At 42.9% G+C, this 16,682-nt stretch overlaps 1 protein-coding gene across 1 annotated transcript; it reads right to left on the reverse strand.

Moving 5' to 3' along the window:
* Nucleotides 1-5,642: 5,642 nt before the first annotated feature.
* On the reverse strand, nt 5,643-9,406 carry LOC130071484 (extracellular calcium-sensing receptor-like). The gene is made up of 6 exons (XM_056236332.1): nt 9,180-9,406; nt 8,627-8,915; nt 7,788-8,543; nt 7,491-7,718; nt 6,692-6,815; nt 5,643-6,556 (listed from the first exon to the last, which is right to left on the reverse strand). The coding sequence occupies exons 1-6, from the start codon at nt 9,386-9,388 to the stop codon at nt 5,643-5,645; spliced, it is 2,520 nt and encodes an 839-aa protein (XP_056092307.1). The 5' UTR covers nt 9,389-9,406.
* Nucleotides 9,407-16,682: the final 7,276 nt, after the last annotated feature.

Consider the following 16,682-nt stretch of genomic DNA (forward strand, 5'->3'; position numbering starts at 1 on the left):
AAGGGAACATGTATAACTCCTTTAAAGTCTTTAAATTAAAAAAAAAAAGGTTTCACTTTAGATAAGAGCCTTTAATGATAAAAAAAACTGGCTTTAACCACAGAATTTATCTGTTTTTCAAGTTTAAAATCACTGCCCATGATTACTCCCAAATATTTAATGGAGGATTTAACGTACGGAAGTAAGGAACCCAATTCTGTGTTGGGGGCCATATGGGTACTACTTAGGCCAAATATCACAATTTCAGTTTTACTCTGTGTGGCGAGCAGGACGAGGTCGAGGAACGTGAGAGATACGAGACCGGTGCGTCTCACAGGTGTTGCTCATTATCACTCACCCCACCGGCCTCGCGCCGTCCTCTCACGTCCCTCGACCTCGTCCTGCTCGCCACACTCTCGTTAAAATGTAAAAAATTAATGGCCATCCAAGCTTAAATGTCTGTGAGGCAGTCCAACAATAATTTTAAAGAGCTGATATCCTTTCGTTTCAAAGGCAGATAAAGTTGTGTGTCGTCTGCATAACAGTGAAACGAAATACCATGCTTATAAGGAAAAAAGCATCGGGTCAAAAATAGACCCCTGGGGGACTCCACAAGTAAGAGGTGCCAATGGGGACACAAAGTCTCCAAGGCAAACAGAAAACTTCCTATCAGACAGATATGACCTAAACCACTCTAGAGCAATACCTTTGATACCAACACAGTGGTCCAACCTAGAGATCAGAATATTATGATCAATGGTATCAAATGCAGCGGTAAGGTCTAACAGCATTAGTATAGCAGAATCTCCAGAGTCTGTGACCAATAAGAGGTCGTTAAAAACTTAAAAAAGTGTAGTTTCTGTACTATGAAGGGCTTTAAATCCAGACTGAAACACCTACAGCTTTCTCCAATATTTTCGAAAGAAATGGAAGTTTAGAAATTCCAAATTCCATAGAAAGGCCAGTAATTGGAGAAAACTGATGTGTCAAGATTGTTTTTTTTTTATTAGTGGTTGTACTACTGCATGTTTGAAGCCCAGTGTTACAACACCTGTGGTCAGACTGCTATTTATAATTCCTAGAATTTTAGGCCCAATCTGTAGGGACAACATCTGTAGGACAGGCGGATGATTTCATTTGATCAATGGTATCTTTCAGAAAAGATAAAGACACAGGCTCAAACTGGTTAAAGACAGCAGAGCAGGTGACAATAGTAGAAGGATCCTCTGAAGAAGGTAAAAAATGTGCTTATCTTATCTATAAAAAATTCTAAAAACTTCTCGCAATCATCTGGAGAGGAGTAAGAACAAGTCAGTTGAGAAGTTGGCCCATTTAGGACAGCAATAATTGTACTAAAAAGAGCTTGAGGTTTGTGAGAATTTTTCGAAATAATATCAGATAGGTAGATCAGAAAGGTAGAATATAAAATCAGTATTTAGTTTTAACAGCTTTTACAGTTTTTTTGTATTTATGCCAGGTGTCTTTTAAGATGTCAAGAGACACCTGTAATCTGTTTTTCTCCCACTGTCGTTCAGCTCTCCTGCACTCTCATCTGACAGCATGAGTAGTATTGTTCAACCATGGTTCACTTTTTGGCTTAGAACGCATAACTTTAAAAGGTGCAACAATGTCTAACACACTTTGGCAGGTAGAATCAAACAGTGATGATAGCTCCTCGTTATTAAAACAGGAAGGGGACATAAAATAAGTTTCATCCACAGTGTGGAAAACAGTAGAAAACTGAGCAGCAGTGGAAGAGTTAAACATGCGACATCGCCAAGCTGGTCCACTCAGTTTAGAATAACAGGGGGGAGAGATCTCAAATAATACAGGCATGTGATCAGAAAAAAATGCTTCACAAACTTCAAGATTACAAATTTGTGAACCACATGATAAAACAAGATCTAATGTATGTCCATGCTCATGTGTAGGACCTGTCACAAACTGCACCAAATTAAAAGAGTCAATAACATTTAGAAAATCTTTGACCAGTGGCTTCGTAGGACAACAAACATGAATATTAAAGTCACCAACTATTAACCCTCTGGGGTCCAAGGTGTTTTCGGGGTCCTTGAGATGTTTTGACATACTCTGACATTTGTGCTTTTTTCAGTTGCTTATAAACAAATTACTGGCAAAGGTGTAATTACACTCTATTTAGCACAAACAGGGCTACCATAATGTGTTATCAACATGTATGTACATGTTTGGATTTTTGAGAGAATATTGTTTATGCGTGGTTATTGAAAAAACTAAAACTTAAAGTTTCTGAAATAAGGCCACAAAACACATACTAAATATGTGTCCACAAGACTTTTGACTAATGGATGTTGTCGCCTAGAGTTTTTTCTTCAAAATGATCTGAAAATCATCCTGCCTTATCATTCACATAAAACAATAGATTGGTTTAAATTTAAAAATGACACTTTTTGTTTGGAAAGGAATATGCGCAGGGGTGTGACCTGCTGTGATTCACACCTGAGAAGACAATGGGCCCGCATAATGAGCGCATAATGGGGCTGCATACTAATGACCCTTTCATTCAGGTGTGTCACTGAGCCACAAGAATGCAATGACAATATATATATATATATATATATATATATATATATATATATATATATATGCCTATATAATACAAAATTGGTTCACAGTTCCAATTATTTATTTATTTTTCAAATTGTGCTTGCAAATTGTATAATATCAAATGTAAACATTTCTAGTAATTGTGCAGTTAATTCTCATACTGTTTTTACAGAAAGTTTGGGAATATATCCCAAATGTGTCACTAATAAAACACAATTCAAATAATTTAAAGAGGAGGCTTATATTGAGCTTTTAAGATTTACCTAAGATTTATTTATATGTAGCCTACATATATTTTTGCTATTTTAATAAAAAGGTTACAATTACAACAACAATTAAAATTTTAACTATATTTCAAATGTAATCTTTCTTTGTATATACTAAAGTATACATTTTATCATACATATTTCACAGTTGCGGATTAATTAGTTTGAATATAGCCTACAATCGAACAAACACTAACATCTTAGCAAACAAGCTTATTTGATGTGGCAGTATTTTACAGTAAAAACGACATCTTGTCTTTCATATGTAACATATCGTTTTTATGATTAGGACATATAAATGTTAATTTGCAGTTTAATACGTTGCTTATACAAAAATATTTTATTTCAACATATTTCAGTCGATTTTTACTCATCTCAGTATTGGAATATAGTTAGGTAAAAGCTGTTCATTCATTCACACACAAAAATGCGATTCATATTCAAACAGTCTTTTTGTTTACAGACACTATTCCATTTCGCGATTAGAACAAAGCACTTGAAAATAAAGAATGTACCTTCTCAGCTGGATCCGTTGCTCCTCCAAATGAAACTACTTGCACTTCTGAGGTAATTTTTTCCAGGATTATTATTAAGATAGTATTATTCCTCACAGCGTCGTAAATATGAGTCTCTTTCGGTGGGTTATCCAGCTGATGTGGGCGTGGATCGCCTCAGAGCGTTTGTGTTTGAATAGAGCGCGCGCTCCGTGGGCGTGGTCAAATTAACTTTAATGAGCTGAGACGAGAACTACTATCATCTCTGTCTTTTCGTACAGATTACATAAAATGAGAAAATTTGTTTTTTATATAAACTACTTCATTTAAAAGAAGATAATTCAGGCTTCATGCCTGAGTGTCTGTATACCTGTTTGACTGAGTATTTGCAGAGTTACAGTTCAATTTTCAGACGCGTTTCAGAATGGACTTCACTGACAGAGAGAACGCAGAACGCACATCATGTTTATTTTTCTTTATTAGGCGAAAAACACAACACTTTGTTTTTATTGTGAGGTTCCACAAAAAAAATACAAACTTAACAGGATCGAATGATGTAAAACACTTATATGTAAGATCAAAATCAACAGAGTAATTTGAGTCTCTTTTGCACTGATAAGGAAAAAAGTGAGCTGGTATCGCCGGCGAGACTGCCGACCCCAGAGGGTTAAAATCCTGTCATAGTTTGGCATAATTCCAGACAATAAGTCAGAAAAGTCATTGATGAAATCCTTATTATATTTAGGTGGTCGGTATATCACAGCACACAACATCGGCTGGAATCGTGTCAGTTCGAAAATATTTAGTTCAAAGCTGGAGTAAATGTCTGATGACAGTTGCGACATTCAAATCTTTCTTTAAAAATTTTTGCTACTCCTCCTTCTCATCTAGAAGACCTTGAAGAGTTAAAATATGTACAATCAATCGGTAAAACTTCAGTCACACATAAAAAATCCAGTGCACGGGATGTGAAAAAGTAATTAAAAATAAAGGATTTGTTAGCCTCTCCTCTCATGACCGAAAGGACAAGAACCCGGATAAAGGCGGCCGAAATTAGATTTCTCCGCAAGGTGGCTGGGCGATCCCTTAGAGATAGGGTGAGAAGTTCGGTCACTCGGGAGGAGCTCAGAATAGAGCCGCTGCTCCTCCACATCGAGAGGGGCCAGCTGAAGTGGCTCGGGCATCTGTTCCGGATGCCTCCTGGACACCTTCCTGGGAAGGTGTTCCGGGCACGTCCCACCTGGAGGAGACCCCGGGGAAGACCTAGGACACGCTGGAGGGACTATGTCTCCCGGCTGGCCTGGGAACGCCTCGGTGTCCACCCGGAAGAGCTGGAGGAAGTGTCTAGGGAGAGGGAAGTCTGGGCATCTCTGCTTAGACTGCTGCCCCCGCGACCCGGCCCCGGATAAGCGGAAGAAGATGGATGGATGGATTTGTTAGTTAGTGATCTAGCGTTTACCAGTGCTATCCTGGTTGGAGTCAGACCTTATGCCATCAGGGGTTCCTGATCCAGCGGCCGAAGGCTTTGGAGATTAGGGGTGTTGATGGACTTGATCTACTCCATCTGTGTTTTGCTCATCGTTCTGAATCCGATCTGGGTCTTGTCTTTGACAAATGCACATTTTTATCAGCTTTTTTCTCAAAATATTGCTTTTTTTATGAAACTTAAGCACATTCAAGTGTTGTTCTTTCCTCTGATATGTTGCATGCTCAGATGTTCATAAAAACAAATATTCTGGGGGCCATGATTTTTTTGTGAAAATGATAAAAAAAAGCTGGCGATTGCTGGCAACTTTTTTTATAAACACTGGTGGGGAAAGAGTTAAAATGTATTTCTGGGTTAAAGTGACTCTAAAGTGAAAATAATGGAGCATGTCATAATCACAAAATGTATGAAACTGTTTTGTTCAAAATGTTGCTTAATTAGCGTACTTTACTTTTAATGTAATAGCTGTCACAGATACAGAAGGAGACAACACAGGTAAGTAGAATATCACTGGTATTTATTTACAGGAACCGGGAGTGATAGCAGGGGAGAGTCAATGGTGAGTATACTGTGGTCATATAGGTAGAATCACACTTAGCTGGATGATAATAGGTTTCTATATTGAGAAAACACCCTTTGTACTTTGAGACTTTGGGACCTCCTTTATTCTTCTGTTGAAATTGTGATTAAAAAGTGTTTCAGGGTCATTCTACTGAATGTGTCAAACATTCATGATGTCCCTGTCAATTTTTATTAGATCTAATGACTTGTATTTAAATCTGTTTGTTGAATAATCAAATTATAATGTTAATATAGACAGGTTATTTTCTCTCAGTATGATTTGGACGAAACCTTTCCCATCATATGCTGTTTTGTATTTTGTTCAGGCTTAAGCAAGATTATATAACATTTAGGGGCAAATATACAGGATAGCAAACCAAAGCTTGAGGCTAAAATGGCAAATATCTCCACAGCTACTGTAAATTTTCCAGGAGAACTAACATAAGAAGGGATAAATGTGATCCATACAGCACAGAATATTATCATGCTGAATGTGATGAATTTAGCCTCATTGAAGTTATCAGGTAATGTGCGAGCCAGAAAAGCTAAAATGAAGCATAAGACAGCCAGTAGGCCAATATAACCCAGAACAGCTGAGAAACCTATTGTAGATCCCAGACTGCACTCAAGAATGATCTTTTCCTTATAATATTTCATATTTTTGTAGGGAAATGGAGGAGATATTGTCAGCCATAGCACAGAAATTAGTACCTGTATAAGTGTAAAAGCAAGAACACTGAATCGTTGTTGTGAAAGCCCAAACCATTTCATGACATTACTTCCTGGAAGTGTAGCCTTGAAGGCCATTAACACCACTATTGTTTTCCCCAGAACACAGGATATACAGAGGACAAAAGTGATCCCAAACACTGTGTGACGCAACATACAAGACCACTCAGTGGGCCGACCAATGAAAGTAAGTGAACAGAGGAAACACAGAGTCAATGAGAAGAGCAGCAGGAAGCTCAGCTCTGAGTTGTTGGCTTTTACTATGGGGGTGTCCTTCTTGCTGTAAAACAGGATGGCCACCAGCACAGTTAATCCTACTCCAAACAGTGAGAAAAAGACTAGAACTATACCCATAACTTCCGTAAATGACAGAAACTCTACAGCCTTTAACACACATTTATTTTTCTCAGTATTAGACCAGTAATCCCCTGGACACCGCTTACAGTTATTTGAATCTGGAAAGGAAGTTGTGATCACTGTAGTTAGAAACGAAAAGAAAAGGGTATTTATGAAATCCTTTGCTAGAAGTTTGCATGCAGAAAAAAAATTAACCAATTTCCTTTGAAACAATGAGATGGGCTGAAGATTACCTGTCACGTTACTGATTTCTCCTTCTGCACATGGAATACAGTCATAGCAGCAGACAGGTCTTCCTTTCTGTGCAGCCTTCCTAGTGCCTGGAGGACAGCTCTCACTGCACACAGACCTTGGCTTCTACATAGAAAGATACAGCTATTTAAATGTAAATGTGTCAATATTACTGAGTATTGAATATTTGAATAATTAAAAAATGGAAATATGTAATGGGAACTATTGTGGGCTGATGGACAGTGAAAATGGTTTGAAACTAAAGTAATTTGAAAGACTTGTTACAGAAATTCAGCACCAGCACTAGCATAGTACTGTCCCTTTGCTCAAAATATTCTCAGTAATGCTCTCTGCTGTTACTTTTGTCTGCTTGATCAAAACTTTTTGTCACTTTGCCGTTTTGCTGAAAAATGTGCTCAAAGAGATGATCAAAGAGAATGTTTAATCAGGTCCATGTAATATTTGTTTTCCAATATGTTCAGTTGATTCTTAGATATTTCATATTAATTTATTTTACATTTATTGGTAATCATAGAATGTACATACTGAATGTGAAATGTGTTTTGTGTAAGACAAGAACTCAGATCCTGGAGGGACGTTGTCCTGAAGAGTTTAGCTCCATCCTTAATCAAACACAACTAAAAGACCCAACCTAAGTCTTCGAACAGTTTGAACAGCTTAATTTGAACAGGTTGCACTGTTTATTTTTATTTTTTTTTCCCATCTGGTAACCTTTGTGCCTAGGACTTTTTCCCTCAGTCTCAACAAACCCTGTAGTATAAACATGTTATTGCAATTTACCTCCAGCTGTCCCCCAGCCCAGATTATGTTTTCAGTGTTAAGCACAAAGCGCTGGTGAGGTGGTAGTGAGGCATCATAGTACCCCACTGTTTTAAACTGGACTGATCCGTCTGAGACCTCCTGCCAGTTTATGACTTCATATTGAGCTACTGCAGCACCAGTGCTGTCAAACCACACACGATCTCCCATCTTTACAGTGAAATTGACCCTTTTTAGAGCCTCAACAACCTATTGAGAAAAGGGCATTTTAAACATCTCCCTTTCGGTCTATAACTTTCTTTTTTTAAATTGTATTACCTGCTGAGGTTGTATTTTCAGGTTTTTTTCACAACCTTCCTTTTCTTTACACTTGAGTATACTGTGTAGTGAATGAGCCACAGCATAGATTGCTTTGTAGACATTGCTTGCATATCTTTGTTCAGGCACATCTTCATTGTCACTTTTCAGCAAAAGCAGATCATGATACATATTGCAACTTAATGCATATTGAGAAGAATTTCTCTCAACCTGTGAGCATGGAAAATCTGTGTCCCAGAATGATTTTATAACATAATCTGAAAAACCTTCAATATCAATTCTTCTCACTGCAAACCCCAGTGACCCTCCCAAAACATGAAAGCTATTTGGACTGATCAAACTCTTTGCAGTTATCCATGCCTCTACACCAATCATTTGAAGGTCTGTAATGTTGTTAGTACTTAGCTGCTCAAGCAAATTTTCCATTTCAAAACTAGTAAGAAACGCAACAATCACTTTTGCAGTGCTATTTTTAATTGTGTCCACCACTTGGCGAAGTTTTTCAGGCTCTGTTCGGTAGAATTTAACAGAGTACTCCACACAAATCCCCTCTTCCTGAGCTGTATTCAGAAATATGGCCATTCCATTGTTTCCATAGTCATTATCACTGTTCACAGCTCCCACCCAAGACCAGCCAAAGTGCTTGATTATGTATGCAAGTGCTCTGCTCTGGTGGTAATCACTAGCAATAGTCCTGAAGAAAGAAGGATAATTGTCCCTGTTGCTGAGACATTCACATGTGGCTGAGTGACTTATCTGAAAAAGAAAGAACAAGAAACAGTGATACCATCATCAGTTTACAGACCTTCATTAGACTTACTGTGTAGGCAGACCCTTACCACTGGAATTTTAAAAGGTCCTGTAGTTCTGGAAAGAATCACTGTGGCAGAAGACTCTGTTTCTCCTATGATAGCATGTATAGGAGACTGTCCATTGCATGTGTCCTCAGATGCAAATCCTTCACCATTCATTAATGATATAGTTGCACTCATAGAAGACAGTCTTGAACCACAGGTATCATAAATTCTATAACCAATTGAAACATTTGGAAGCAAACTTGGACTTTTGTTAATCTCGTGAATGGCAAAAGTCATGGTCTGAGCCATCCGAAAATCTCTTAGATTTACACTGTGAAAACATTTAACAAGTAGGCTAAATACCAATATATATTATATATATATATCAAACAAATACATGAAAGAGTAAAGTACATGTATATTCTTTTTTACATTTGTTTCATACATTAAACTTAACATTCCAGATGTCATGGTAAGTTGCTGCTATAAATTTATAAATTTATACATTTATAAACATTCATTGCAGCAAATGTAAATGATCATATTAAATGCATTGTCTTCTGTATTGTTTTTCAACAAGTTAAATGTAGCAAACCTGGAGCATGATAGCAGCTGAGGTTTTAGTGTAAACTCAAATGAAGGTAGTGTTTCTATGCTTCGGATTGGAAAAAGTGCTCCAATAGTTACATCTCCATCCTTCGAAAGCAGTGGGTACTTCGGGTCTCCCATCATTCTGCAAAGAGGCTTTTCTGCTTTTACCTGAAGTTGAATAAAAAGCACAAGTGTGTAAAGAAATAAAAGCATCCTGAGTATTGAGCTCAACTGCAGATGTCAAATGCAATTGACCTAAAATAGTTTTTTACTTTTATAGATATAATTAATATGGATGATTGATTATGGACGTAGCCAATGACCTCACAGGGTAACACATGAGGCAGGTCAAATTGGGGTGGAACAGAGTCTAAGTAATATGATGTATGTATTATATCAAGCAAGCAAATGCAGTAAAATGTAAAATTGTCAATAGTGAAATATGCACTTTTGTTCTGTGCAATCAAATTTGCATTATCGAGTATCTAAAAGTTTTTGAATTACCTAACCAGTTTGATGCCTCTTACTTCTTATCTCTTATTTGATTACTATTTTCCTATAGGTTTAAAGGTACAATATGTAAGATTTTTGTGAGTTTCCTGCAGATGTGTACTTACAATATCCCAAAAGTTCCCAAAGATTTTTAATTTCAGAGAAATTCCAATTTTAAATAATGGCTCGTCCTTGGTCATTGTCACATGTCAATGACGTAATATCTGCGTTACCCCTGGTTCCCTATCGGTCAGTCACTACAACGTAGGTCAGACTGACCAATAGGAATCTCGCTAGAGAGGCCAATCTACTTCGAGTGAAACTAAAACAAGCCAATGCACATTGGCGTGCAATCATTTGCATCAGCTGTGTAGCCTCGCAGCGCGGGTATTTAACGAGCAGCTGTTGTGATTGCACACTAGCTTTTTGCTTCGGAGCCAAACGCTTCATGCTTGATCTACAAGAGAGTGTGACTACGAGCCTCTTCTTTGGACCTCTCCTTCCCGGTGCGGGCGTCACAGCACGGCAGCGCGAGCAGTCTTCTTTTTCTCTCTCCTGTCTGTTGTGTGTTGAGCAAATCAAAAGCTGTTGTAACAGCTGGTAAGGTGCGCCGTACGAGCGCTCAAAAGCTGTTTTCACAGCTGGTAAGACAGCGAGAGAGAGAGAGATCGCGCACAGACAGGTGCACATTCCTGTCTGTGTTCGCAGTGACTGTTCCCCTGCGTGTTTCAGCACCAGTGAGAGCAGTCCCTAAAAGAGCTTACACAGATAGAGAGCGTCTTTAAAAAAAAAAAAGAAAAAAAAGATGACTTTCTATCTGTGTGTTTCTGGATGCGGTCGTTACCTGGGCTCACAGGATGGTCACAAACGCTGCCTCGTGTGTCTGGGCATTGAACACGCTGAGGCAGCGTTTGTGGATGAGTCATGTACCCATTGTGGGAAGATGACCATCGCGGAGCTACGGTCGAGACTCTTGTTCCTGCAAAGGGGCGGACTCCCCGTGCCTCTGCCTCGATCCAATCCTCCTCAGAGGGTTGCTTCGGGCGGTGGCGCGGGTGACCTGAGGATTACGGTGAGCCCGTCTCCTTCGGGGAACCAACCCCCTAGGAGCCCTCACCCCTCTCATGCTCCGCAGCCAGTTGAGTTCCCATTGGAGAAAGCGTTCCAGTGGCTCCTCCTCCCTCACCACCCTTGATGGCGGAGCGGCTAAGGGATACACGCGCATCCCGCCAGTGGAACGGGCCGTTGCTATGCAACTGTGCCCTAACTGGAGAACCGTGTCTCCCTTCCCGGGCCTGTAAGTACTCGTCGGATTTAACCGGCAAGGCTTACAAGGCCTGTGGGGAAGCTGCCTCTGCCTCTGCCGTGCACGCCATGGCGTTGCTGCAGGTCCATCAGGCCAAGGCACTGAAGGACCTGCTTGAGGGTGGTCACGATCCCCAAGTTCTTCAGGAACTTCGTATCGCGACGGACCTCGCGCTTTGTGCGACGAAGGTGACCGCGCGGTCGGTGGGTCGTGCGATGTCCACCCTGGTGGTCCAGGAACGCCATCTCTGGCTGTGTCTGGCTGACATGAGGGAGTCTGACAAACTCCGGTTTCTCAACTCCCCTGTGTCCCAGACCGGCCTCTTCGGCGACGCGGTCGAGAACTTCGCCCAGCAGTTCTGGGCTGTACAAAAGCAGATGGAGGCCATCAGACACATCCTGCCGCGGCGGCCAGCTGCTGCCTCCACCCCACCGCCTGCGGCACCTCAGTCTGCTCGTCGCCGAGGGCGTCCTCCTGCGTCTGCCCCTGCTCCCGCGCCGCAGCAGCAGCCTCCACCTAAGGGGCGCCGTGGAGCCAGTCGCAGGCAGGGCGCCCTGCCCGTCCAGGCCCCCGCCAAGAGGGGCGGCAAAGCCAGGGGTAAGCGGCCCTAGGACGGGCGACCCAGAGATGGAAGGGACTGCTCTCCAGGAGACGATGACTGCATCGCTCCCTCCCCCGGAAGAGGGCCGGGTGGAAAATCTTTTGTGTCATTCTGTTTGTGTTCCGCCGCTGGCCTTAAAACCAGCAGTACTCAAATTTTCAATAAAAGAGCAGTTTCTACCATCTCTGGGTCCGAAGAGGACCCGGAGAGCAGTGGGGGGACAGAATCCTCACCACTCTCATCCGCCTCCTCTGTCGCCAGTGAGCAGCAGTGTGCAGTTCGAGAACGCCACCGAGCCGCCTCCTGCACCTCCTGCCCCGTGGAACCAGGTAAGTGCTGCACAGCACACACAGACCCCGCTACGGGCCGCCTCCCAGAGAGAGCCTCCCGAGCCGCGTCCCTGTGTTCCACCTCGCTGCCCCACTCCGGGTACGCCCTTTGGTCCCGCTTGCACGGTCTCTGAGAGCCTGGTTAGCGCTCCCCAGTCCGTCTCGCTGGCTCATTCGGACCATTAGGCTCGGCTATGCGATTCAGTTCGCCCGGCGTCCCCCCAAGTTTCGGGCCATCCACTCCACTACAGTGAGAGCAGCCGATGCCCATGTCTTGCGTGCGGAGATCGCAGTCCTGCTGGCGAAGGACGCGATAGAGGCGGTCCCTCCAGCCGATATGAGGTCAGGGCACTACAGTCCCTACTTCATTGTACCCAAGAAAGGTGGTGGGTTACGACCGATCTTGGATCTGCGAGTTTTGAATCGGAGCCTCCACAAGCTACCGTTCGAAATGCTCACGCAGAGACGCATTTTTGGATGCATCCGTCCCCAAGATTGGTTTGCAGCGATCGACCTGAAGGACGCGTACTTTCATGTCTCGATTCTTCCTCGACACAGGCCGTTTCTGCGCTTTGCGTTCGAGGGTCGAGCATATCAGTACAAGGTCCTGCCCTTCGGGCTGTCCCTGTCTCCCCGTGTCTTCACAAAAGTCACGGAGGGGGCCCTTGTTCCCATGAGAGAACAGGGCGTTCGCCTCCTCAACTATCTCGACGACTGGCTCGCCTAAGGAACCTGACGATCAAGTCGTGCTTCCCACAGATTTGTATCCACTGCATCATGATGTACGTCAACACAGAGGCAACAACATTTTGAGGTGGAGGAGACAGCCCTCACTCCAACCCATTAGCAGGAAAGAAGCACTGAAGTGATCGAACACCTTCGGGATCTCCTTACGGAGAGAAGACTCATCGAATAGGTTCAACTTCTAAGGGGCATGCCTCATTTTGAGAGGGTGCTCTCACAGAAGTGATGGTCTCTACGGCATAAAATTATTGCGGTAGTAACTAGAACCTCCGCGTCCCGTTCTTTTTAGAACCAGATCTGGAACTCTCCAAGGTCTAAACGCAGGTGCCATCATGCCCCATACCTGAGAATGTACTCTGAGGAAGGAGTCAGGAAGGGCTGTCGAGAGGAGAGGTCTGGTTGGGCTAATAAGGGGCAACTAGCAAGACCTGCTCCATCTCCTCCCTGCTTTAGCACAGTTGTGTGCAAGAAGGCTCACTTGGGAACGCATTTCTGCTGGTGCCCCGGGGCCAGCTGTGGCCAGAGTTTTTTCTGTGTCAAGGGATGTCCACTCAGACAGGAGAAAAAACAACTGGCAGAGAGACGAGTCCGGAGGGGCAACAGATGTAACTGTGCGGCCCCGAAGTGGTCCCAAACAGCTGGACCACCTGGGGACGGAGTCTCCACTCTCCCTGGGCCACAGGCTGTCGTGAGGCTCGTCAGCAGCACGATTGAGAAGGCCGGAAGGAAATAAGTGGAATGAAGCGACCTCAGAAGCTTCTGACTGCAAGGAGGAGGTGGCGTGCGAGTTGCGACATGCGAGGGAAACTTATCACAACGGTCGCAGTGTTTGTCTATTTAGACCAGTACAGGCTCGCTGAGCAGCGGTGTCTCAAAGCGAGGTGAACTGCAAGCAACTCGAAGCAATGGATGCCAATGCAGTCTGAGGCCCACCCAGACCTCCGTTACTGCATCCCCTTTGTATGTGGCCCCTCAGCCGGTATTGATGGACACTCGTTCTAGGAGCCGTTGGCCCGGAGAAACAAAAGGTCTGATCACGGGCTGAGAGTTTGGCGGCAGGCCAGGGTGATTGTCACACGGAGTGTGCCGCTCTTCCACGGCCACCTCGGGACTCGGCCGTGAAGCCAGTGCTGAAGCGGTCTTCATATGGAGGAAGCCGTGCGGCTGCATCTGCCATATGCCCCAGGAGCCTCTGAAGAGATTCGGTGGAGCCAGCAGCAGGCCGCCGGGGCAGGATGTGCCGGATGGCCTCCGCCTGCTCTTGGGCTGCTCTCCGCCTGCACAATGCTCGTGCCCCGGAGGGCGAAGTCGGTTGCAGTGCGGAGCTCACCTATGAGCGCACCGTCTGGGCTACCCTTGTGCATGTCCATGAGTGCCCTGGCCTGATAGACCTGTAGCAATGCCATGGCATGCAAAGAGGAGGCGGCTTGCCCACAGGCTTTGTAAGCTCTGTCCGTCGTAACGGATGAAACTCACAGGCCTTAGGGGGAGACGAGGATCCTCCGTCCAAAAGGCAGTGGCCGACGGACACAGGTGCGCTTGTGTCACGACAGACCACTCCACTGGAGGGATAGCCTCGTAACCCACCACCGCTCCTCCGTCAAGGATAGTGAAGGGGGAGGAGCTATTCAGGCAGTTTCTGGCAGAGAAAGGTGCCGTCCAGGACCTAGTAGCTCTCCATGCTCATCCCGACAGCCTCTGCGGCCCGTTTCAGCATAGCTGACATTTCTGGATCTGGCTTGGGCAACGTTACACTCCCAGAGGGAGATAACACAGCCGAGTCATAATTTCCAGAGGTCAGCTCACCCTCCGATGCTGCAATCGGCATCCTGTCCTCTGGAGGGGCCCCTACTGAACGGCTGGTTGGTCCATTACAGAGGGACCAACGCGCTCAACGGGAGCTCCACCGGCTGTGGTGTGATAGAGGAGTGAGGGGCCCACAGGGATTGGTTACCAGGCGGGGAAGCCTCACTATGATCCTATGATCACCCATCCCACACGGCACCGTAGTATGGACCATTTTTATAATTTGCTCAAAGAAATAAACTAGGCTACTAAAAACAAATAACGCACATGATCTAATAATCAAAACTCTCGTCATGAGCACAAAACCAAGTTAACTAGTAATTTCAACGTTTTTTGTCTTCCCTTGCCATCTCTAAATAATTTTCCAAATTATAACATTGTTTATCATGAAGTGCTCTTAAAATGCTGAATAATAATGCTAAATGTATGAGGAAAAAAAAATTCTAAAGGCACCATGCTTTAACTTGTCACAAACCTGGTTTAGGTAAATGGTCTGAGTCACATCTATGACAGATACAAATAATTGTATTTGTTGCATTCTCGTTTTCTGCAGCTATTTAGCAAAAGTATCTGTTTTGCTATTTCTGTCAGGACCACTATCGTCAAATACGATTGACAATCAGCATACAGTTCTTCAACGAAAATTATGACTAAATATCGTCGTCAACGAACCTTTTTCACGTGACGAAAACGAGACGAGACGCAACGTAAATGCTGGTCATGTGACGATGACTATAATTAAATGTATAATGCAATATTGTTGACGAATAAAAACGAGACTAAATGTGGTTTACAAAATAAAAACTATGCTAAAATGTCTCTTCATTTTCGTTGACCAAAACGAGACGAGACGAAATGTTATTTAACGTTATTTCGTCTCGTTTACTTGCGTTATTATTATGCAGCATTTCTGTTTCCTGTGTCACTTCGGGGGCTGCAAGAGATCGCACTGCGCAGACGCAGGCGACTTCACATCATCAAGCCCCACTCACGGCATTATTTAGAAGACGCAGCTGCGTGAGTTACGGCTGTTTCACACATCCTCTGTGTGTAGTGTGTATGCGGTGTGTGTTGCGGTGTGTATGCAGGAGCAGGACGCTATTGTGCTTTCACATGTGCTGCGTTTGCAGTGCGCAACTGATCTACGGCTGTACCACAATCACAACATTTATTTTCTATTTTTTATTTCAAATCAATTTTTAGCCTACATCCATTATGTCGCGTTGTTGAGGTGTGTAGATCTCTGCTCTGCTAGTTATGCACGCACCGCTCCTGGAGCGCATTGCCGGACCGCGTGTGAGCGCTCTAACCATAGGCTCTAACCTATTAACATGGGTGCGGGAAAAATACGCACCACATACGCACTGCAAACGGAGTATGTGTGAAACAGGCGTTAGCATAAACGACAACAAACAAAGTTAAGTCTGACACAGAGAAAATGATTCATCTTTGGGAGAAAAAGAAATGACATTTGGAAAAACTTTCATTTCATCATGTGTGTAGGCTACTTCTAACATGTTTGGTTGGTAAAATAAATATGTTGTAAATTCAAACCAGAGTGTCTTCCGTGTCTGGAATGGATGTATTTTTGAGTCTATAAGGTAACAATAATATAATAAGATAACTATAATAAGATAATATTGTTTGAAATGGGTTTGGCTAAAATAAAATGTTGGTTTCGTCTATAAGGCTACTTATACTATATTGACTGGGTTAAATAGAATTGCATTACTAAAAAGAGACTAAAATACAATTTTGATTGACTAAAACTAGACTATGTCTTTCATCGACTAAAACTAGACTAAAATGTCATCAGTTTTCGTCGACTAAAACTAGACTAAAATGTCATCAGTTTTCGTCGACTAAAACTAGACTAGACTAAAAAGAGTATGAACGTGACTAAAACTAATAAAAACTAAAATGACAGCTTGACACAAAGACTAGACTAAAACTAAAATTAAAACAGGCCACCAAAAACAACACTAGTTTCCAGTAGGGATGGGCATTTTTCTAAAATATTGCATTCGAATATTCGGGCTCATAAAAATCGAATATTCGTTTATTTAAATGACGTTTAACGAAAAAGACGTTATTTTTTAAGTTTAATTTTTTTTTACGTTTTTGTCACCATTTCTGAACAGGCTTACAATTAGGCAATATACACAACAAGCTTACAATATATGTTAAAGTTTTCTTTTAGTTGAAAACATTAAACAGTAGGCCTATGTG

The sequence above is a fragment of the Rhinichthys klamathensis genome, unplaced genomic scaffold, assembly GCF_029890125.1.
Source record: "Rhinichthys klamathensis goyatoka isolate OS25496 unplaced genomic scaffold, OSU_Roscu_1.1 h1tg000445l_1, whole genome shotgun sequence".
Classification (NCBI taxonomy): Eukaryota; Metazoa; Chordata; class Actinopteri; order Cypriniformes; family Leuciscidae; genus Rhinichthys; species Rhinichthys klamathensis.

What these genes read in the sequence shown, in the direction of transcription:
- LOC130071484 (XM_056236332.1), bottom strand. Translation starts at nt 9,388, where the DNA reads ATGCTTTTATTTCTTTACACACTTGTGCTTTTTATTCAACTTCAGGTA. An exon ending in CAGCTGCTATCATGCTCCAG is followed by an intron (nt 8,916 to 9,179) that starts GTTTGCTACATT and finishes ATGTTTTCACAG; the next exon opens with TGTAAATCTAAGAGATTTTC. An exon ending in AGAAATCAGTAACGTGACAG is followed by an intron (nt 6,557 to 6,691) that starts GTAATCTTCAGC and finishes CTTCCTTTCCAG; the next exon opens with ATTCAAATAACTGTAAGCGG.